The sequence below is a fragment of the Propithecus coquereli genome, unplaced genomic scaffold (assembly GCF_000956105.1).
Source record: "Propithecus coquereli isolate 6110/MARCELLA unplaced genomic scaffold, Pcoq_1.0 Scaffold164, whole genome shotgun sequence".
Lineage (NCBI taxonomy): Eukaryota > Metazoa > Chordata > Mammalia > Primates > Indriidae > Propithecus > Propithecus coquereli.
Genome location: NW_012140969.1, coordinates 3,857,262 through 3,876,609, shown reverse-complemented (window position 1 = coordinate 3,876,609; position 19,348 = coordinate 3,857,262). Strand labels below are relative to the sequence as shown.

At 47.1% G+C, this 19,348-nt stretch overlaps 1 protein-coding gene across 3 annotated transcripts in view; it reads left to right on the top strand.

The window, feature by feature from the left end:
• CACNA1A (calcium channel, voltage-dependent, P/Q type, alpha 1A subunit) overlaps positions 1-19,348 on the top strand; it is a 231,026-nt gene that overhangs the window by 41,505 nt on the left and 170,173 nt on the right. For all 3 annotated transcript variants that reach the window (XM_012641499.1, XM_012641500.1, XM_012641501.1), the window contains exons 2-3: positions 1,018-1,123; positions 4,356-4,495. In XM_012641499.1, the coding sequence (XP_012496953.1) occupies positions 1,018-1,123; positions 4,356-4,495 (246 nt within the window). The remainder of the gene's footprint in view (positions 1-1,017; positions 1,124-4,355; positions 4,496-19,348) is intronic.

Below are 19,348 nucleotides of genomic sequence, written 5' to 3'. Positions count from 1 at the left end.
ATGTTGAGCATCTTCTCATGTGCTTATTGGCTGTTTGTCTATGTTCTTTGGAAAAGTGTCTAATTCAAGCCCTTTATTCATTTTTAAATTGGGTTGTTTGTATTTTTGTTGTTGAGTTGTAAGTACTCTTTATATATTCTGGATACTAGACCCTTATCAACTGCATGATTTGCAAATATTTTCTCCTATTCTCTTGGTTGTCTTTTCACTTTTTAAATAATGTCCTCTGGTGAACAAAAGTTTTAAATTCTGACAAAGTCTAACTTAAAGTTGCAGCCCCAACCCCCTTCCCTGCCATTCCTCCCTCTAGCAGTCACCATCTTACTATATAATGTAGTATATGTCACATATTATTTTATTTGCTTCTCCACAAGGGCAGGTTTTTTGTCTGTTTTGCTCTCAGTTGTGTCCCTAGTGCCAAGAACAAGGCCTGGCACACAGTCGGTACTTAATTAATACTGGTTCAGGGCAGGCATGGTGATTCACACCTGTAATCCCAGCACTTTGAGACGCTGAGGTGGGAGGATCATTTAAGGCCAGGAGTTCGATATCAGCCTGAGTAACATAGTGAGATCCTGTCTCTACAAAAAAATTTTTTTAATTAGCCAGGCATAGCGGCGTGCACCCGTAGTCCCAGCTTCTCGGAGCCTGAAGCGGGAGGATGACTTGAGCCCAGGAGCTCGAGGTTACAGGGTTTGGGCACCAGAGCAAGACCCTGTCTCTAAAAATAAAAAAATAAAAAATTCTAAAAACCCAAAAACTTGTTCAGTGAATGCGGGAGGTGAGATAGAAGGTGAATATCCACATTTCCCTTTAAAAGTGCTCCAGGTTTGGGACCTGCAGGGATGGTTCCACCTGCCGGTGGGGGTTGGGGAATGTGAAGGGACGAGCGTATCGGGGACAGTGGGAGGGCTCGAGATCAGTCGGCCGGGGCCAGTGGGAGTGGGGTGCACCACCAGGCATCTTTCTTCTTTCCTTCAAACAATCTGCAAAGACTTTTCCTTAATTCCTCGATACTCCCTTTGAATATATGATTTTAGCCACCATCATAGCAAACTGCATCGTCCTCGCATTGGAGCAACACCTACCGGATGATGACAAAACCCCAATGTCCGAACGGCTGGTGAGTGATGTCTTCTCTGTGTTGTGTGCGGGGGAGGCTCCCCTTGGCTTTAGCGGTGCATTGATTGGGGCAGTGGAGCAGGGCACACAGCGGGCTTTCAGCCGCGGGGCCTACAGCCAGGTCGCGGGAACCCTAACTTTTCCTGAACACTGACAATGTGGGGGGATGTCTGTCCTCACTGCCCACTCTCCACTCTCACCACCCAGCAGACCTGGTGTCAGCCGGGCTGGGGACAGGTGGCAAGTGGCCACATTGTCCATGAAAACGTCATAGTCAAGACCAAATTCTTGTGAAAAATTTTGACCATATGCAAAACTAGTAACAACAGTACAGGGAGCACCTGTACCCCCCATGACCCCAGCCCCTGGACTCAACTGTGGTCGAGGCTTTGCCACAGTCCCCCCACCTTGTTTAATTTCCTCGGTTTGCATTCCAGGTGCATTGCAGGCAACACATCAGTTCACTGCCACGTACTTAAGTCTGCGTTGCTAAAAATGGAGACGTTTTCTTACATTGCCACAGCGACATTTAACAGTGTTAATTGCTGTTAATTAACAGTGTTAATATTTGTAATATTATTGTGCTGTGTAAGACTCTTAATCCAAAGCAGTATTTCGCCCCATGTCCCTGACTTACTGCAAAAACTGGTCGATGTCATTTAGCTTGTTCCTCTGTCCTCTGTGTTTCTTACATGTGGACATCAGCGTTGGGGGACATTCAAAATTCAGTTGCTCATTCAGTGGAACTCTGCAGAGCTATAAACTAAGATTCTTCCTGATCCCCCAGTAATCTGCATTCTTCTCCTCCTGGCATTCTAACAGTGCGGTGAGGGAGACCTCCCCTCTCTCACCTTTCCAGAACTGGCTGTCATACCTCAAGTGTCGGGAGAAGGGGATGTCAAAATCCACTCATTTCTAACCCGCAAAACGTTGGTGGTCTCAAGACTTCTTTATTGATTTTTATTTTAATTATTTTTTATTTTAGAGACAGGATCTTGCCCTGTCACCCAAGGTGGAGTGCAGTGGTGTCATCATAGCTCACTGCAGCCTCAAACTCCTGGGCTCAAGCAATCCTCCTGCCTCAGCCTCCCAAAGTACTAGAATTACAGGCATGAGCCACCACTGCTCCTGGCCAAGACTTTTTTTATTTTAACGGCTATGTATTATAGTATATATCTGTAGAAGAAACAAACTCAGTTTCTCCCATTATATTCTCACAGCACACTGCCAACAGCAGATGCATGGGGATTTCTCCCCGTAAGCAAGCAATCAGTTCCGCAGTGGACACCAGCTGGGTGTCCTCCAGCTCAGTTCCAACACTGTCCACCTGGAGACAGCGTCAGATTCCACAGGTTGAGGGCTCAGTCCCACAAGACTCCCCCCAACTCTGGTGTCAATTACAATCTCCAGGTTGTTTCACCTGTGCTTCTAACTGTCTCTGAATAAGGATTCCTACAACCCCCTCTTTGGGTTCAATTAATTTGCCAGAGCAGCTTACAGAACCGAGGGAAGCATATTTACCGGTTTATTATAAAGGACATTACAAAGGATACCGATGAAGAGGTCCACAGGGCAGGGTATAGAGGAAGGGGCATGAAGATTCCATGCCCTCCCAGAATACGCCACCCTCTAAGAAGCTCCATGTGTTGAGCTATCTGGAAACTCCCCAAACCCTGTCCTTTTGGGTACTTAAGGAGGCTTCATCACATAGGTACGATTGATTAAATCATTGGCTATTGATGATCAATCTAACCTTCAGCACCTGAAGGTTGAGGTTGGGAGGTGGGGCTGAAATTCTCAACCTTCTAATGTTGCCTTGGTCTACACAGTGACCAGCCCCCATCCTGGAGGTACCTAGGGTGGCTGCCAGCCATCAGTCAACCCACTAGCCTACGAAAAGACACCGCCTTGGAGATTCCAAGGATTTTAGGAGTTGTATGCCAGGAAATGGGGACAAAGACCAAATATATATTTCAAAACATCACAGTATTCTAAAAAACATAACTAGCCCAGCAAACCTATGATGTCAAAATTTTTTTTGTTTTCACTTAAGATGAAGCTCAGTTAAAAAAAAAAAAGTCCATTGAAAGAACAGTAAACAAAATCATGTGTTACCAATGGCAAGTTGATGTGGAAAAAAATTATGAAGGCAGAATGAAGTGACTGAAGCTTAAGAAACATTGCCATTGGCCAGGCGCGGTGGCTCACGCCTGTAATCCCAGCACTCTGGGAGGCCGAGGTGGGAGGATTGCTTGAGCTCAAGAGTTCGAGACCAGGCTGAGCAAGAGTGAGACCCCCGTCTCCACTAAAAATAGAAAAATTAGCCGGGCATGGTGGTGCACACCTGTAGTCCAAGCTACTTAGGAGGCTGAGGTGGGAGGATCACTTGAGCCAAGGAGTTTGAGGTTGCTGTGAGCCAGGATGATGCCACTGCACTCTAGCCAGGGCAAGAGAGGGAGACTCTGTCTCAAAAAGAAAAAGAAACATCGCCATAGCAGATGGACAACATCCACATAGGGGCTCTGATGGAGCAGAGATTATAGCTTAATTTCAAATACTATAGACTGTCAGCAGGAAGCCAGAACCAGTGGGAGGTTCTGCAGGTGGGGACACTGGTCATTTGCCAGCCAGTGTAGAAGTGTTATTCCAATCCTTTAAAACCTGAATGGCTGTGCTGGTGTGTGCCCGCTGAGAACCACCCCCCGGGGTCAGATTTGGGAGTGAGGTCCGTGCACAAGATCTAACCTCAAAAGGTCATGGATGCTCTATGATGAGTAAACACTCTAAACCAGCACTTTCCAGCAGAACTTTCTGCAGTAACAGAAATGTTTTCCATCTGTGCTGTCCAGTACGGTTGCCACTTGAAATGTAGCTAGAGTGACTGCAGAGCTGCATGTTTAAATTTTATTACATTTGAATTAATTTTAATTGCAATAGCCACGTGTGGCCTGTGGCTGCCGTATTGCAGAATGCAGGACCAAACAAACAATTCTACTTGGCCGAGTGGTATGTGAAGTTGGCCAAAGGGAGAGAAGGAAAGTGTCTTTTCTGAGCTTCTGCTTCTCTTGCAAAAGTCTTCAGACAAGAGAATTCTGGCAATTTGCATTGGGGTGTGTTGCATGCAGGAGGGTCAGGGGAAGTTAGAGGAAGTTGATCTCCAAATGGGCTGGTTCCTTGGTCTTGCAACCCTCTGCCCAGCCCAAGACGCTGACCTTGCCTTCTGTCCCTTCCAGGATGACACAGAACCATACTTCATTGGGATTTTTTGTTTCGAAGCTGGAATTAAAATCATCGCCCTTGGATTTGCCTTCCACAAAGGGTCGTACTTGAGGAACGGTTGGAACGTCATGGACTTCGTGGTGGTGCTAACAGGGTGAGTCGCGCGTGCCGCTGTGCTTTTTAGATTTAACTTGCGAGAGACTACAAGGCTTTGGGAACGTCGACGGTTGGTGTGGTCCAGGCTGGGCTCAGGAAGGCTGAGCTCCCGTTTTCTCCTTCACTGTGAATCTGCCTTCTTCCTTGCCGCTGACATGCGTATCTCAGCCGTATATTACAGCAGATGCTTTCCGTTACAATTAAAATAATAGCTCATTATAGCTGGCTGCTTCTAAAGTGCTTTATGTGCATCCTCTCATTTAATCCTCACAATAACCCAATGAATTAGGAAACATTAATATTCCCATCTGACCACTGAGGAATCGAAGCACAGAAAGAAATTTGCCTAAGGTCACCCAGCTCGTAAGTGATGGATCTGGGGTATGAACTTGAGATTGTGTGATTCCAGAACTCAAAGTTTTAACCATTGTACATGCATGAGACTCTTGCTTTGCTTGGGGATATCTTGCCTTTATTTCAAGCTGGTGAATGTTCATTGAGGACTTCCGGGTGCAAAGGGTTGTGGTTATGATTATGGAGAAAATCAATCTAAATAAGGTACAGTTCCTGTCTTCAAGGAGATTTCAGATCTGTGTACGATGAACCATGGTTGAAATGTGTATATACTTTTCTCCAAGGACCCTGTATAAGATAACACTCGATGCTATAACAAAAGATCCAAAACTAGGAAATGACTTAAAGACAGCCAGAGTTTATTTCTCACTAATCGAAAGTCCAAAACAGTTGTTCTGAGTTGGCAATCTTATTTCCTCCAAATAATGATTGAGGGACCCGGGCCCTCGCCATATTGTGGCTCCTCCCTCTCAACCCACAGCTTCCAAGAACTCCGTGCTTGTCTGCATCAAACCATGGAAGAGAAACGAGTATAGAAGGTGATACTTGGGAAGCTTTATGGGGCTGGAAGGGACACGGCCCATACCTCGTCCATTCATAATCCATTGGCTTCGACTTGGTCACACTGCAAGGGAATGTCACTGCAGGGGAAGTTGGGAAATGTCCGATTGTGCTTAGAAGGAAAGGGAAATGGTGGGTGAACAGCCAGCCAGTCTCTGACAGAGACCACAGAGACCTTTGTCAGATTCTGGCATGGACATTACCATCTTGTACTGATTGCTGGTTCCTTCTCTGCTGTCCTTGGAGCTAATTCTGTGTCTTCCATTCTAAGACCCTTATTCATTGGGACACCTTCATGGTAATCCTTTATGGGATTGTGGTTCTCTTATAGTCTTTGTGGCTGCTTCAGGTCTCTTGGTGGATGTCATGGGTCATAGCACCCACGCTCTGTTGGCTGGGCTCTCACAATGCGCATTTGTTTCAGAGCATTGTTGCTCATCACAGAAGGAGCTGTGTCATATTGGGCTGTTTCTGTAGAGACATTCAGATTTGAGTGATCTGTTACGAGGACTCTGGCCTAGCTCTCACGAGCTTGGGTGTTCACTGAGGGACCTCCATTGGCTGTTCCCACAGTCTTGTGGCTTGGGACCTTGGCAGGTTCCAGGGACATATCATGGCATTGGGCACTTTTCCCTTACCTTGCTAGGAAGCTCATCTATGAAACAGCCCAGTTGCTGACTTTGTTGTTGTTGTTAAAAAATGTGTAAGACCTGCTGGGTGCAATGGCTCTCACCTGTAGTCCAAGCACTTTGGGAGGCCAAGGTGGGAGAATTTCTCAAAGTCAGGAGTTTGAGACAAGCCTGGGCAACATAGTGAGACCCCGTCTCTACAAAAGTAAAAAAAGCTGAAAAAAAGATTAGCCAGGCATGGTGGTGTACACATCCGTAATCCCAGCTATTTGGTAGGCTGAGGGCCATGTGGCTGGAGCAAGTGACAGAGAGAGTAGGAAGAGGTGAGAGTAGGGAGGTGATGAAGTGACCTCCCATCAAAATGCAACCTTTCTCATACCCATACCCCCACTTCCCTGACCCCATTACTCTCTCTCCCTTATCCAGAAACACTTTTCTGAATTCTGTGTTTATCATTTCTGTCTACGTATTTACACAGTTACTACTTAAGTATCTAAGAACTATATGATACTGTTTTGCAAGCTGAATATTTCTCTGTAATATTTTTTTTATTCTACAACCTGCCTTTTGCGCTCAACAGGAAATTAATCTGATTAGCGAGTAGTTCTCATTCATCCATTTTCACAGCTAAATAGTATTCTGTGGTATGAATATTCTTCCATGGATTTATGCCTTTGGATTGTTTCTAGCTTTGGGCTATTTTGAACCAAGCTGTCCCCCTCTTTCTTGTGAGTGAATTTCTCTAGGGCATATACCCAGGAGTGGAATTGCTGAGTCGTGTACTATACGCATCCTTCAGCTTCACGAGATCCTGCCAAATTGCTCTGCAAAGTGGTTGTGCCAATTCATGCTCCCTGGGGGCTGACTTGCTGGCTAGGACTGGCTTGACCTTGCTGGCAGGAAGGGGCCTGAAACACCCCTATTTTTTTTTAATAACATGGTTCTCGAAACAGCTTGGGGAAGCTCATATACGTTTAGCATGTAGTCAAAGGCAGCCGTGCAATAGGTCAGTTTGTCAACCGGATGTTTGTAAATGCTCCCTGCTTCCAACAAGTTCGTCTTTCTTCTAGTTTTCTTACATCTTATGAGAAATTCTTCATCTAGAACAGATAGGTCCTAAGGTTGGAAGCCGTAGTTGGAATTAATGAATGCACTGAAATGGTCTGCAAAAATTATCTGTGTATGTATATTTTTCTGGTCTGTAGTTTTCGTTTGATTCTCAGGGGATCCTGACCTTATCGTGAAAAGCTACCATTCTAGATTCTATTCCTTTCTTATCCCTGTTTCTTTTCCTTTTTGTGCATCCCGCATTCCCTTCACTTGCTTTTCTTACTGTTATTTCTTTGCTAATCAACCATCCTTCCTTATTGTCTATTGGTTCTGTCTCCTTCAAATCAGGCACAAAGCTCAAATTTCATTACTTCAAATTCCAATGGGCTGTTTAGTCTCCTGTTGGCTTATAAGCTCAAACTGGGGAAAGAGAAACTAAAAAGTCCTGCGGATCTAGCCTTCTGCTCAGTGTCAATGATGGGAAAATGCGGTAAACACTTAATTCTGTGTTTCAAGGGGAGGGGAGTCGAGTGTATTAATTTGATGCTGGAACAGTGATGACTTGAATGAGCACTTTCTGATGGAGTCATCGTCTTCTCACATTCCTAAGCAAACCACAGTACTAAAACATCATTCATTTTTCATGGACTTCCAGAGTTTTTGCCCTCTTCTTGTGTGAAGTTTGGTGGGAAAGATCTTTGTCCGTTCTTTGGAGCTCAAAGCCTCAGACAAAGTTCTAACTTTATAATTTCATCAAACCCCTTGGAGGCATGGTTTCATTGTATTTGTGTTCTGATCATTAAACTGAAAGTGTATAAGAGTAAGATTTCAGAAGCTTGGCTGTGTTTCTGAGATAACGGAACTTTTACAGTAATGCTCAAATATAGATAAACATCGAAGAGATCAAATAACGCAATTGTGCATGTTAAGAAAAGAGAATGTGAACCTCACCAGGGTAGGCATGAAGACGGTACCTAGCACATAGTAGGCACTCAGTAAAAATCAGTGGTTGTTAAGGTGGAGATTGGTAACACTTCTGATAATGAGTGTTCTGGAAAATTTGTTTAAGGACATGGGAACTGTTCATTTGATAGAGATCGTCAAATGGTCCAGGAGTCTATGGCAGATAACCTGAACATCAGATGAGACGTAAGTTGGCCTTGCCAACTCTGACATTTTGTGACTCTGAAAATAAAGGTGCCTTTTTGGAAGATCCTATAAACTTCCTCGGGCTTTGGGCAGTTTTCTTGATGATCAGAGACAAGGAAAAGAGCCAAGTACTCAGGGACCAGCAGGGAAGGGTGTTGGCTTTGATCTCGTAGCATCATTGAATTTTAGGGCTGAATGGCCTCTAGCAGGTCCAACCCCTTTATTTTGACTGCAAGGAGCCTAAGACACAAAGAAGAAAGTAATTTTCCCAAAGTCATACTGAGAGGGTGGCAAGTCAGGGATCTTCTAGAATAAGAAAATATCTTCATGTCAGGGAGCCTAGAACCCTGGTTTGGGGGGCAGTGGGAGTATAAATGATTAAGGCCCCCCTCGGGTTCTGCCACCAGAGCCCAGTGCTCTCTTCCTTCTTCCTGCCCCTTGAGTAGCCTGTGGCCTCTTTCTAGAGAAGTGGAAAGGAAGCATCAGAGAATTATCCTGGTCTCCTCTTTTTTCTATATAGTTGAAGAAACCAAGGCCCAAGGGGTCAAATGTCTTTACTAGAGGCACACACCTCTCGTGCTGTCTCTCCTTTTTGGTTAGGTGAACAAACACATGTAGTCACTCCTCACCTTCTTTCTTCTTTCACCTCCTATGCAGCTGCTCTGAGTTGCCTGCACATACAAACAGCATCCCCGAAACAACAACAACAAAACACAAGCAGCATTCTAACACAAGACCAACAACAGCTCCTGTAAATAGCAGACATTATTTTAGTGTCTTTCTGCAGTCATTTCTCCCCCAGTGGATCAGTCATCCACGGTACCAAAAGGAATCTCCACCCTGACTCAGATGCTTTTTGTCATTCCCACCCAGAGTTGTATCAGTAAGAGAACAGTGTTCTTTTTATTGTTCAGAGCATTTGGTTGTCATGATATTTGCTGAACCATGTTTCATCAGGAACCACCTCACTTCCTGGCAGCAGGAGCTAGTTTCTCCCAACTTCTACCAACACTGATAGTTGACAGTGACGATAATGATGTTAACTGCCATGGTTGTCATTCTCATCATTTATTGAACACTTACAATGTGCCAGGCAGTATCTTGATAGTATTATGTGCAATGTCACATTTCAGCCTGACAAGACTTTTCACGGATGGATCTGAGACTCAGAGAGGTTAAGCAACTTGCAGGGAGTCCCACAGCCAATGATGGGAGTGCTTCAGGATCTCAACCACTCTGCTAGGACACTGCTCTAACGTGGATAACGCTGGGCTCAAGTTAAGCTCGGACAAACAGCTGTATTTAGCCTAGTATCCTTATGAATATGATATGTTATTAACAACAGTGGCAACGTTGATAAATCAGAATGTAGTAGGTACTTCCAACCTGATATATTATATACATGTATATACGCCCAGTTAATCCTTGCAACCTTCTAAGTGCCATTATTATGCCCATTTTACAGATTAAGAAGCTGAGGCTCAAAGAGGTAAATTAACTTGCCCAAAGTCACCTACTCTCTTAGTCTGTTTTTTGTTGCTTATAACAGAATGCCTGAAACTTGGTAATTTATAAAGAAAAGGAGTTTATTTCTTACGGTTGTGGAGGCTGAGCAGTCCAAGGTTGGTGGGCTGCGTCTGGTGGGGGCCTTCGTGCTGGTGGGGGCTCTCCGCAGAGTCCAAGGCAGTGCTAGTTCAGGCCTCTCTTCCTCTTCTTAGAAAGCCACCAGTGTTGCTCCCATGACAACCCATTAATCCGTTTATGAGGTCAGAGCTCTCATGACCTAATCACCTTTTAAAGGCCCCACCTCTCAATACTGCCAGATTGGGGATTAAATTTTAACGTGAGTTTTGGAGGGGACAGACATCCAAAACCTCAGAAGTGGTGGGTCTAGGGTTTCAACTCAGGCAGACCTGGGTCAAGAATCCATATCCTTGAGTACTACTCTGTTTCCCTAAAGTCAAGTTTGCCAGGGAAACAAACTTGAGAATTCGAGTAGCGTTCTCTGGGATGGAAAGTCAGAGGGATCCTTCCTTCCCTTCCCCTCCCCTATCTTGGGTTCCGTGGCAGCTGGGAGAAGAAATGGGGAAGAAATGTCAGGAGATGGGAGGTTGGTACAGCACAGTGGGTAAGACCCAGGCTTCAGAGTCAGGGGACGCTCTGCCAGATGTGACCTTGAGAATGTGAGTTAATCTCTCTGAACCTCAGTTTTCTCACCTGGAAAAGGAGGGTGGACATAGCATCTACCTCCTGGGGCTGTGGTGGGGGTTAGAACCGGCAATGTTACTTGGAGGATATTGTGCAATGAGCCCTGGACCTTTCTGAGTACGTCACAAGTGAGAGTTGGTGAACTAAAGCGGAAAAAATTCAAACAAATGCTTTTGGGGGCGTGTGGTAGGTGCTGTGAATTCCCCACCCCTATTCACCCAGCTCGCTTCTGAGTTTACCTGCAGCTTCAGTGGGAAGTCCTGATGCCTGCTAACCTCTTGGAACCTCCAATACTCCCTTCTTTCTGCATCTCTTTTGGACGGCCTTCTCCGGCACGGCAGAGTCTGCTCAGCCCACGTGCCAGATGCTCCACATCTGAAGCATCCCTCAGCCAGTGAGCCAGGGAGTCTGCGTGTGAATGCCCTGACACCCCACTGCTCAGCGAGAAAGCTGGAGGGGGCATGTTACACAGCGTCACAGACGTTCCTCAGCAAAATTGGATCCCAGTTGCTCGCCATGAAACCCATTCACTAGTGCACCCTTTCCCCATCCCTCCCTTCCTAGTTCCTCACTTTTAATTCCTCGGATCACTTCCCGGGTTAACCACCTGCACCCCGGTCCTTGTCTTGGGATCTGCTTTCAGGGGATCCCAAACTAATTCAGGGAGCGAGCGTTGGACGCCTAGTAGGTTACAGGTTTCAGCACCCTGGACAGCGCCCAGCACACCTTATTGTGCCAACGCGTCTCTTCCCTCCCTCCGCCCCCTACTAGGGTGGCGAGGCACTGAGGGAAGGCCAGATGGCCAGGTGACCTTGTTCCGTACTGAGCTTCTGGGCCGTTTTCCCTGTGGGGCTGAAGAAGACCTTGCCATCCATCTCTCCGCAGGTTTGGGGGCTGATCGAGGTCTTGTCCTCTCAAATTGCTATGACAAATGCCAGCCTGCCTCCGGAGGGGCATCTGGCAACTGCCTCTGCAGTTTGCAGGGCTAATGACTCCTCTCCTCTCGCCAGGGCAGGGAGGCGGCTGCCTGGCGGGCAGAGGAAATCTCAACAGAACGGGAAGCAAGTGGGCGCCTCGGGCCAAGGCAGAGGCTGCCAAGCCAGAGACACTGTGCTTTGCTTTATGCAAGAAGATGGCAGAGGACTCGGAGCTGCCACGTTGTGACAGAGGTTGTAGAAGCTGGATAATCTCCCCTGTCTCTGGAAGGGACCTGGTTCCCAACCTGGAGACAAAAGGCGCTCGCTTTCAGTGGGGTTGTGCAGTCGGGTGGCAAAGCTGAGATTTGGAGGGATCTAGGAAAATAAACCCCCTTGTTTCTCAACTTCTCGGTTGCGCTCAGCCCGTTGGTGGTCTCATCCAATCTTGAGGCTTTCAGTACCGCTTCGGTGCTGTTGTTTCCCAAACTTACGTCTCCAGCCTGGACCTCTCTTGAAGTCTTCACTTGGTGGGGCCTCTCAGGCATCTACACGACGATGTCCGAAACAGAACTCCAGAGCACCCCTCACACGGGACCTTCCTGCACTCCATGTCAGCGGAGGGCAGCTCCATCCCTCCAGGGCCTCAGGCTGAAAACTTTGATACCTCCACCCCTCTTGCCCACCCCATGGCTAATCCTTCTGTGAATCCCATAGGCTCTGACTTTCACATAGATAACAGGATCTCACCAATTCTCCCGCCTCCCCCGGGACACCCTCGCTGGCCCTAATCCTTTCTCAGCAGGGTTGTGGCAGCAGCCTCTGCCTGGGTCTCCCTCCTTCTGCCCTCCTCCCCCACAACCTGATATCCACACCAGCAGCCAGAAGGATCCTTTTAACACATAAATTAGATCAAATCACTTTCCTGCTCACATCCCTCCCGTGGTTCCTGCCTCACTCAGTGTAGAGGCCAAAGTCCTCACGGTGGCCCCCAGGGCACGATCTGCCTTATCACCTCCCACCCTCCTTGCTGTTCCTCGAACACCTCCAGCAATTTGCTGTCTCAGGACCTTTGTACTGGCAGTGCCCCCTCTGCCTGAAGCGTTCTTCTCCCAAATATCTGTTTGCTCCACCCCTGGCTCCTTATCTGCAATTTCATCATTTTCCAAACACTTCCTGCCCTCTTTCTTCAATTTAGATTTTTTTTTTTCTATGTACTCACCGCTTGCTGACAATCTAGATATTTTACTTATTTATCTTATTTTTTTGCCTGCCTCCTCCACTGTCCTCGATTATGTCTCTGGTGCCTAGAATGGTGTCTGGCATGGAACAGGTGCTCAGTGGTCTTTCACCGATCACCTGCCAATGTTTAGGGAAGTTTCGCTGTGAAATAAACCGATCCTTAGGCAGAGAAACCCTTGTCAGAGTGGGTATGCGTGTCGGCTGGTCTAGCAGAGAGGGTGTGGTTTTAGAGGGCAAGTTGGGAGTACTCACTTAAACCATTGCATATACCATGGCTAGAATATGCCCGCCCATGGTTGTGGTCCTAACCTGGGAGTTACGGTATGTTTTATGTGCTGTAGCTTTCTGAGTAAACTAAAACGCTTTTGAAATCATCTTTGCTAGCTGTCTTGCACTGAGAAGGTAGCACAAATATGAGCAGGTTCGTGCAGAAGATGGGGGGGTCTGTCTGAGCAGGAATGTGTTCTCTCACACGGGCCTGTTGTGTATGGTTGTGCAGGTTGCACACTGAACCAGGCAGCTGGTGTGTATAACTCACCTGTATATAAACCTCTTTTGGAGACATCGTAGCCTAGAGAGTATCAAATACTTTATGCTCAGGAGTCTCTTCAGCCTTAAGAACCTTTGATTTTAGCAACCGAGGTTTTGTGTATGTGTGTGTGGTTCTGAAAACATACAGGTGATGAATTGTCTCATTTTCACTGTTCACAGGCACAGGTGAAGGCCACCAAAAAAATTTTAGGACATGAAATTCTAGCATCTGGAGCAGAGAGAGGAAGGAAATCCCAGACTCTTAAGCCCTGCTCTGGACACTAAAATGTGGCTGGTGGTGTTTCTGATGTATTAAGATGCCATGGACAGAAAAGCCAAATGGTGGCTTTAGATGTGAGTCCTATGTTAAAAGGTATTCGAGCAAGCCAGCTGCTTCTTGCGCAAGTAACTCTAAACTAAAGGGCAGTCGTTAGGCACAGACATGTAGGAAGCGCGGTGGTTAAGACCACAGGCTTTGGCTCCGTTGTTTCCAAGCTGTGTGACTTTGGGAAAGTTACTGTATCTCTCTGAATCTTAGTTTCTCCACCTGGAAAATGGGAGTCATAATGCTTCCTACCTTGTAGAGTTGTTTTAAAGGTTTAAAGAGTTAGTGTCTGACACATGTTTGGGTTTATGGATGGGATTTACCAGTGGATGGTCTAAAGGAAGAGGAAGGGATGTGGTACTTTGGGCTTCAACTTCCTCATCTGTAAAATGGGAATAATAACTGTACCTACCTCAAAAGGTAAGATTCATGGAGATAATACATGTAAGGCACTTAGAACCGAAATTGGCACAGAGTAAGTACTCAGTGATGTTAGCTATTATAAGACTAATAACTATAATTATAATGATGATAATAATTATTACTATTTCTCCAGCCCCAGTTCTATAGACCAGTTAGTTAACTGTAGGGAACATCTGCTGTTGTTAGTTGGGCACCCAACATCCAACCTCCCCTCCCAGTTTGGGGAAAACCCTTCCCCTTGTGTGCCCTACTATTGCATCATGGGACACCACTGTCCTTGTGAGTGGAAAGTGGGGAGGATTTCTCCCTCTTCTCATCCCATGGTAGTCGGGGCATGTGATTTAAACTCAGCCAGTCACACACTTCCCCACCCCAGAATGCGAAAATGGACGCAGTGACTCACACATGGAGGGCTGATCCGAATCCCTTTCGAGGCAGCCTGTTGTAGCAGGGATTGGTCTGACTGCATTGCTTTTGCCTGTTTGCCAAGCTCCCCTCTCCAGGCTTGCTGTTTATTATCTGAGAGGTTCCTAAAAATCCCTTTTTATGCCTAAGACAACCAGTCACTTTTTTGTTTTTGCAACCAAAAACTCACACTGACCCTGAGACGAAGATATAACGGCAAGTGGTTTGTTTGGAGATATCAGAAAACATAGTTAGGCTGGGCACGGTGGCTCACGCCTGTAATCTTAGCACTCTGGGAGGCTGGAGTGGGAGGATTGCTTGAGGCCAGGAGTTCGAGACCAGCCTGAGCAAGAGTGAGACCCCATCTCTACTAAAAAATAGAAAAAAAAATTACCCTGGCAGCTAAAAATACAAAAAATCAGCCAGGCGTGGTGGCGCACGCCTGTAATCCTAGCTACTTGGGAGGCTGAGGCAGGAGGATCGCTTGAGCCCAGGAGTTTGAGGTTGCTGTGAGCTGGGCTGACGCCACGGCACTCTAGCCTGGGCGACAGAGAGAGATTCTGTTTTAAGAAAGTAAGAAAGAAAGAAAGAAAGAGAACACAGTTAAGGCAACAGGGGGGTGAGAAAGGGGAGAGAAGACAGCCAGTAAAAGTCACATTAGCAAATGAGTTACTGTTGTAAGCAACTAGAGCTTTAGCCCTCTGGGGAACTTTGGGAGGCTGTAAACACACCCCTTGGAGTTAGCCCACCTGAGTGAGGGACCTGGCATGGAGGGATCCCTCTGGGGGCGCAAGCTCTCAGCTCTTCTGGCTTCCCCTGCATTCGGGCTGAGCGTGCTTCTGTGGCAAGAACGTCATCAAGGTTGGTGTGAGCAGCACGGGGCTTGGACACAGCTCTGACAGTGGGTGCCTCACTCAGTACACTTATCTGATCCTGCCCTGAATGGCAGCTCAGCTGCTTAGATTTCCTGGGGAAGCATTTTGAGGGTCAGTACATCTCTGGACTTCAGCAGCAAGAAGGAAATAAGACTCACACTGTTGCCCCAAATGGGAAGTGTGGCCAACTAACTACTCTATAAGGAAGGGATAAATGAGGAGCACCTAAAAGCCAGACCCTAGTCCTTTGGGAAGTTTTGTTTCCATTGATAATCTGGAGACAAAGAACTCTCTCCTTCTTGACCTAGTGAGTCACAGGTTATCTGTGCAGGGAAAAGCGGAGGTCAGAGTGAATTAAAGGCATAGAAATTCAAAACAGAAGAGGCAACAGGACCCATGTGGGATCCAGGACCTGGGAGTGGGGATGAATTGGTAACATTTTTTGTTGTCTTTGGCTGGTGACAATTGAGTAGAATTCATTCCAGAAAGAGAGAAATGAGCAAACTGGGCTCGTCTCCCTGTGGAGTAAGAATTGGATAAGGAGGGCAGCCTCTACACGGGAGATGGCACAACACCCCGTGTGTTCATACCTAAAAAGGGAAGACGTGGTTCTTGTATTCCTTGTGCGGAGTCATGGCCTAGAAGTGGGGAAGTGTTTGAAGGATGTATTAGGAGTGTATTCAGCGGCAAGTAACAGAAAATCCAACTCGCAGAAACTTAAGCAAATAGAGGCTTATCTTTTTCACATTACAGAAAGTCCAGTATGGTCATTGGTTGCCATTGGCTAGCATCTCTGTGATTTCCCTTGGCCTTGACCTCGTGGTTGCAGAATGGTTGCTGGAGCTTCAAACATCATATCTGCATTCAAGGCAGGAAGAGGCAGGGATGGGATGGCCCCATCCAACTCTGTCAGTTCTTGTTTCAGGCAAAGTAAAAACTTTCCTAGAAACCATCCGTCAAACTTCTACTTACATCTCATTGGCCAGAAATATGTCACATGGCCACATCTAGTCCAAGGGAGCATGAGAAAGCATTTTGGTTTTTTTTCCCCATTCTAGAAACTGTTCTAACTTTTGATTTTATATATGATTAGAAGTCAAGACATCTTATTTTAAAACTCTGTCTAGAGGATCTCTGAGCCCAGGTTCGAGGTTATGGTGAGCTATGATTGGGCCACCGTACTTCCAGTCTGGGCAACAGAGCAAGACTCTGTATAAATAAATAAAGTAATTAATTATTAAAATAAAAAGCTCTGTCTCAATTTACCTGAAATCTGTCTCTTCTGTATGCCCTTTTGCATCAGCTATATGTTGCCATAATAGTGCTGCGTAACAAACATCCCCAAGACCCAGTGGCTTAAAATGACAAGCTCATGATTTAGAAGGATGGTAGTTTAGGCTAGGCTCAGCTGGGTGCTTCATCTGGTCTCAGCTGAGCTCAGTCATGCATCCCTGGTCAGCTGTGGGTCAGCTGGGAGGCTCTGCCGTTTGGCTGTTAGCTGGCTAGAGGCTGGTCTAGGATGGCCTTGGCTAGCCTGGGCTTGTTCACATGGCAGCAGTGGGATTCTAAAAGAAAGAGAAAGTGCTCAGCTTTCTGGAGGACTCGTCCCAGGAAGGACTCACCATCACTTTGACCGCTGTTGGCCAAAGAAAGCAAGGAGGTCTGTCCAGATTCCAGCAGTGGGGCAACACGCCCATCTCTTGGTGGGACAAACAGCACAGTCGCATTGCGGAGGGAGCGTATACAGGAAGTTATTCATCCCTGACTCCAGTAATAAACGGGGATGACGTGTCATTACTGTGTCACTCACACGGTGAAAAGGAGAGGAAATGTCAGCAAAAACTCCCCTGAGAGCCCGGGGCCCGTCATACAGCAACCTGGGAACAAAAAGTGGGGAAGATTACACAGACTCCTCAGATGCCTCCAGCTTTTGTCAAATCTCACCGTGCTATCTGAGTTCTGAACCCTCGCGGGCGGCTGAAGTGAGGGAGCGGGTTTCTTGCCTGCCACGATGACCCGGTGTAGTTCACGGCCGTGCAGCCCGGCTCCCTCTGTCAGCTGGGGCTTTGATTTTGTTTTTTTTTTTTTGAAGTGTCACCTGCTTCTGATCAGAGCTGGTTGGAAACCTCGCTCGGGCTCCATGGGCTCGGGGGAGCAGAGGCCAGGCTGGCGGGCATCTGCGTGGACACCTTAGCTTTTTCCCCTCCCACTCCGACTCTTTTCTTTTTGTTTTCTGGCCTTTTTTTTTTTTCCTGGCCACCTCCATCTCTCCTCCTTCCTGCAGTGCCAGGTTTCTGAGAAGCCAAGAGCAGTGCTCAACCTCCGAGAAGGGAAACATGATCTGCTAGAGCCTTAACATAACTTTACATACCCTATCACCTTCAAGCCTTCCCACAGGTCCATGAATATTATCACAGATAAGGAAAGCAAGGCTCAGAGAGGGCAAGTCACTTGTCCAAAGTCACACAGAAAATAAGCTCCAGAGCTAAGATTTGTTTTTTGCTTATTTGTTTGTTTAGCGACAGGGTCTCACTCTGTCACCCAGGCTGAAGTGCAGTGGCACAATTATAGCTCACTGCAGCCTCCAAATCCTGGGCTCAAGCGATCCTCCGCCTTAGCCTCAAAAGTAGCTGGGCCTACAGGTACGCGCCACCATGCCTGGCTAAGTTTTAAAAAATTTTTGTAGAGACAGGAGTCTTTCCCTGTTGCCCAGGCTGGTCTCGAACTCCTGGCCTCAGGCAATCCTTCTGCCTCAGCCTCCCAAAGTGCTGGGATTATAGGCGTGAGCCACTGCGCCCAGCCCAGAGCCAGGATTTGGACACAGCTCTGTCCCCACAGCAGAGCCAGGCTACCTTCTGTCCACTGTCGCATTTTAGAGGGAGAAAATGAGGAAAGGGACGCCAGCCTCCTCCCTCAGCAGCATCTGCTCACTCACCCCAGGGCCTTTGCACATGCTGTTTGCCTGTGTCTGGAATATGTTCTCTCCTCTGAATCTGGCTAACTCTTACTCAGGCATAATATTTAAAGTATTTAATGTCCAGGGTGGCGTGGGCCCTGACCATTTAGAAAGGAGGCTTCCCCTGTTGTGACACGTGTGTATTCTGTTTACGGCATCATGGGGGAGATCCAGGGGTCTTTAAGGGAGGCCAGGGTGCCAGGGGAACATTCTCAGGGCTCAAGGACATAACCTGTGTACTGATATTAATTAACTCTTCCTCCAGGAAGCCTTCCCCCGACTTCCCCACCCCATGCCCACTATGATGCCTGCTTATATCCCTTCTTTTTGGCCATCTGATGGCATCTGTAGGAACCCTCTCAGTGTTGTTTGTTTGGCTAATCATCTGTCTCCTTTCTCTGGAGGGCAGAGCCCAGTATAGAACCTGAGAGTTGTGCTCAGTGAACGAATGAGTGAATTCCTGGCTGGGGGTAGAGGGAACCATGGCTTTCGGCAAGCTTGCCCAGGCATTGCTGAGGGGTGGACAGAAGGAAGAACAGTCTGTCCGTAATTCCAGTCTTGTAGTTCGGGAGCAGGAGGGAAGCAACAGAGAGCACCTGGCCTGCTCTGGGTGGTTGCAGGGGCAGCTGATGTTCCCCCCTCATCTGGTCTCACCCTGGGGGCTGTGCCAGCCAAGGGGGGTTTCTGGGGAGCACGAAGAGCAGTGAGGGCTTCAAGAAAGCAGAGGGCTGGGGGAACAGTCGCTAATTTTCCATTCTCTTGTCCTTTGTAAAGGAACAGGCAAAGGCTTGCATGTTTTTTAAATTGTGGGTTCACAGCAAAGCCCTGTAATACAGAGCCGGATCCTGGGGTCAGACAGTCATGGGCTTCCTCTGTGACCCAAGACAGTCACAATAAATACCGACATTCATTGAGAACTTGTGCCCAGTGCCATTCTCAACATCTTGAGTAAACGATCTCATTTAATCCTCCAAGCATATCCTCCTTGGTAGGTGCTGTCATTGTCCCCCATTTTCAGCTGGGAAAATGAGGACAGGCTGACAGAGGACCCTGCCCAGTCATCTCCACTGCTTTGTTGACCTCTGGTGAGAATTGTTGTCTGTCAGAGCCTCAGTTTCCTCATCTGTAAAATGGACCTATTGTACCTATTTCAATAGGTAAATAGTTCACAGGGCAAACAAAGGTATCGGTGATAATGGTAGCCTGTAGTCCCAGCTACTTGGGAGGCT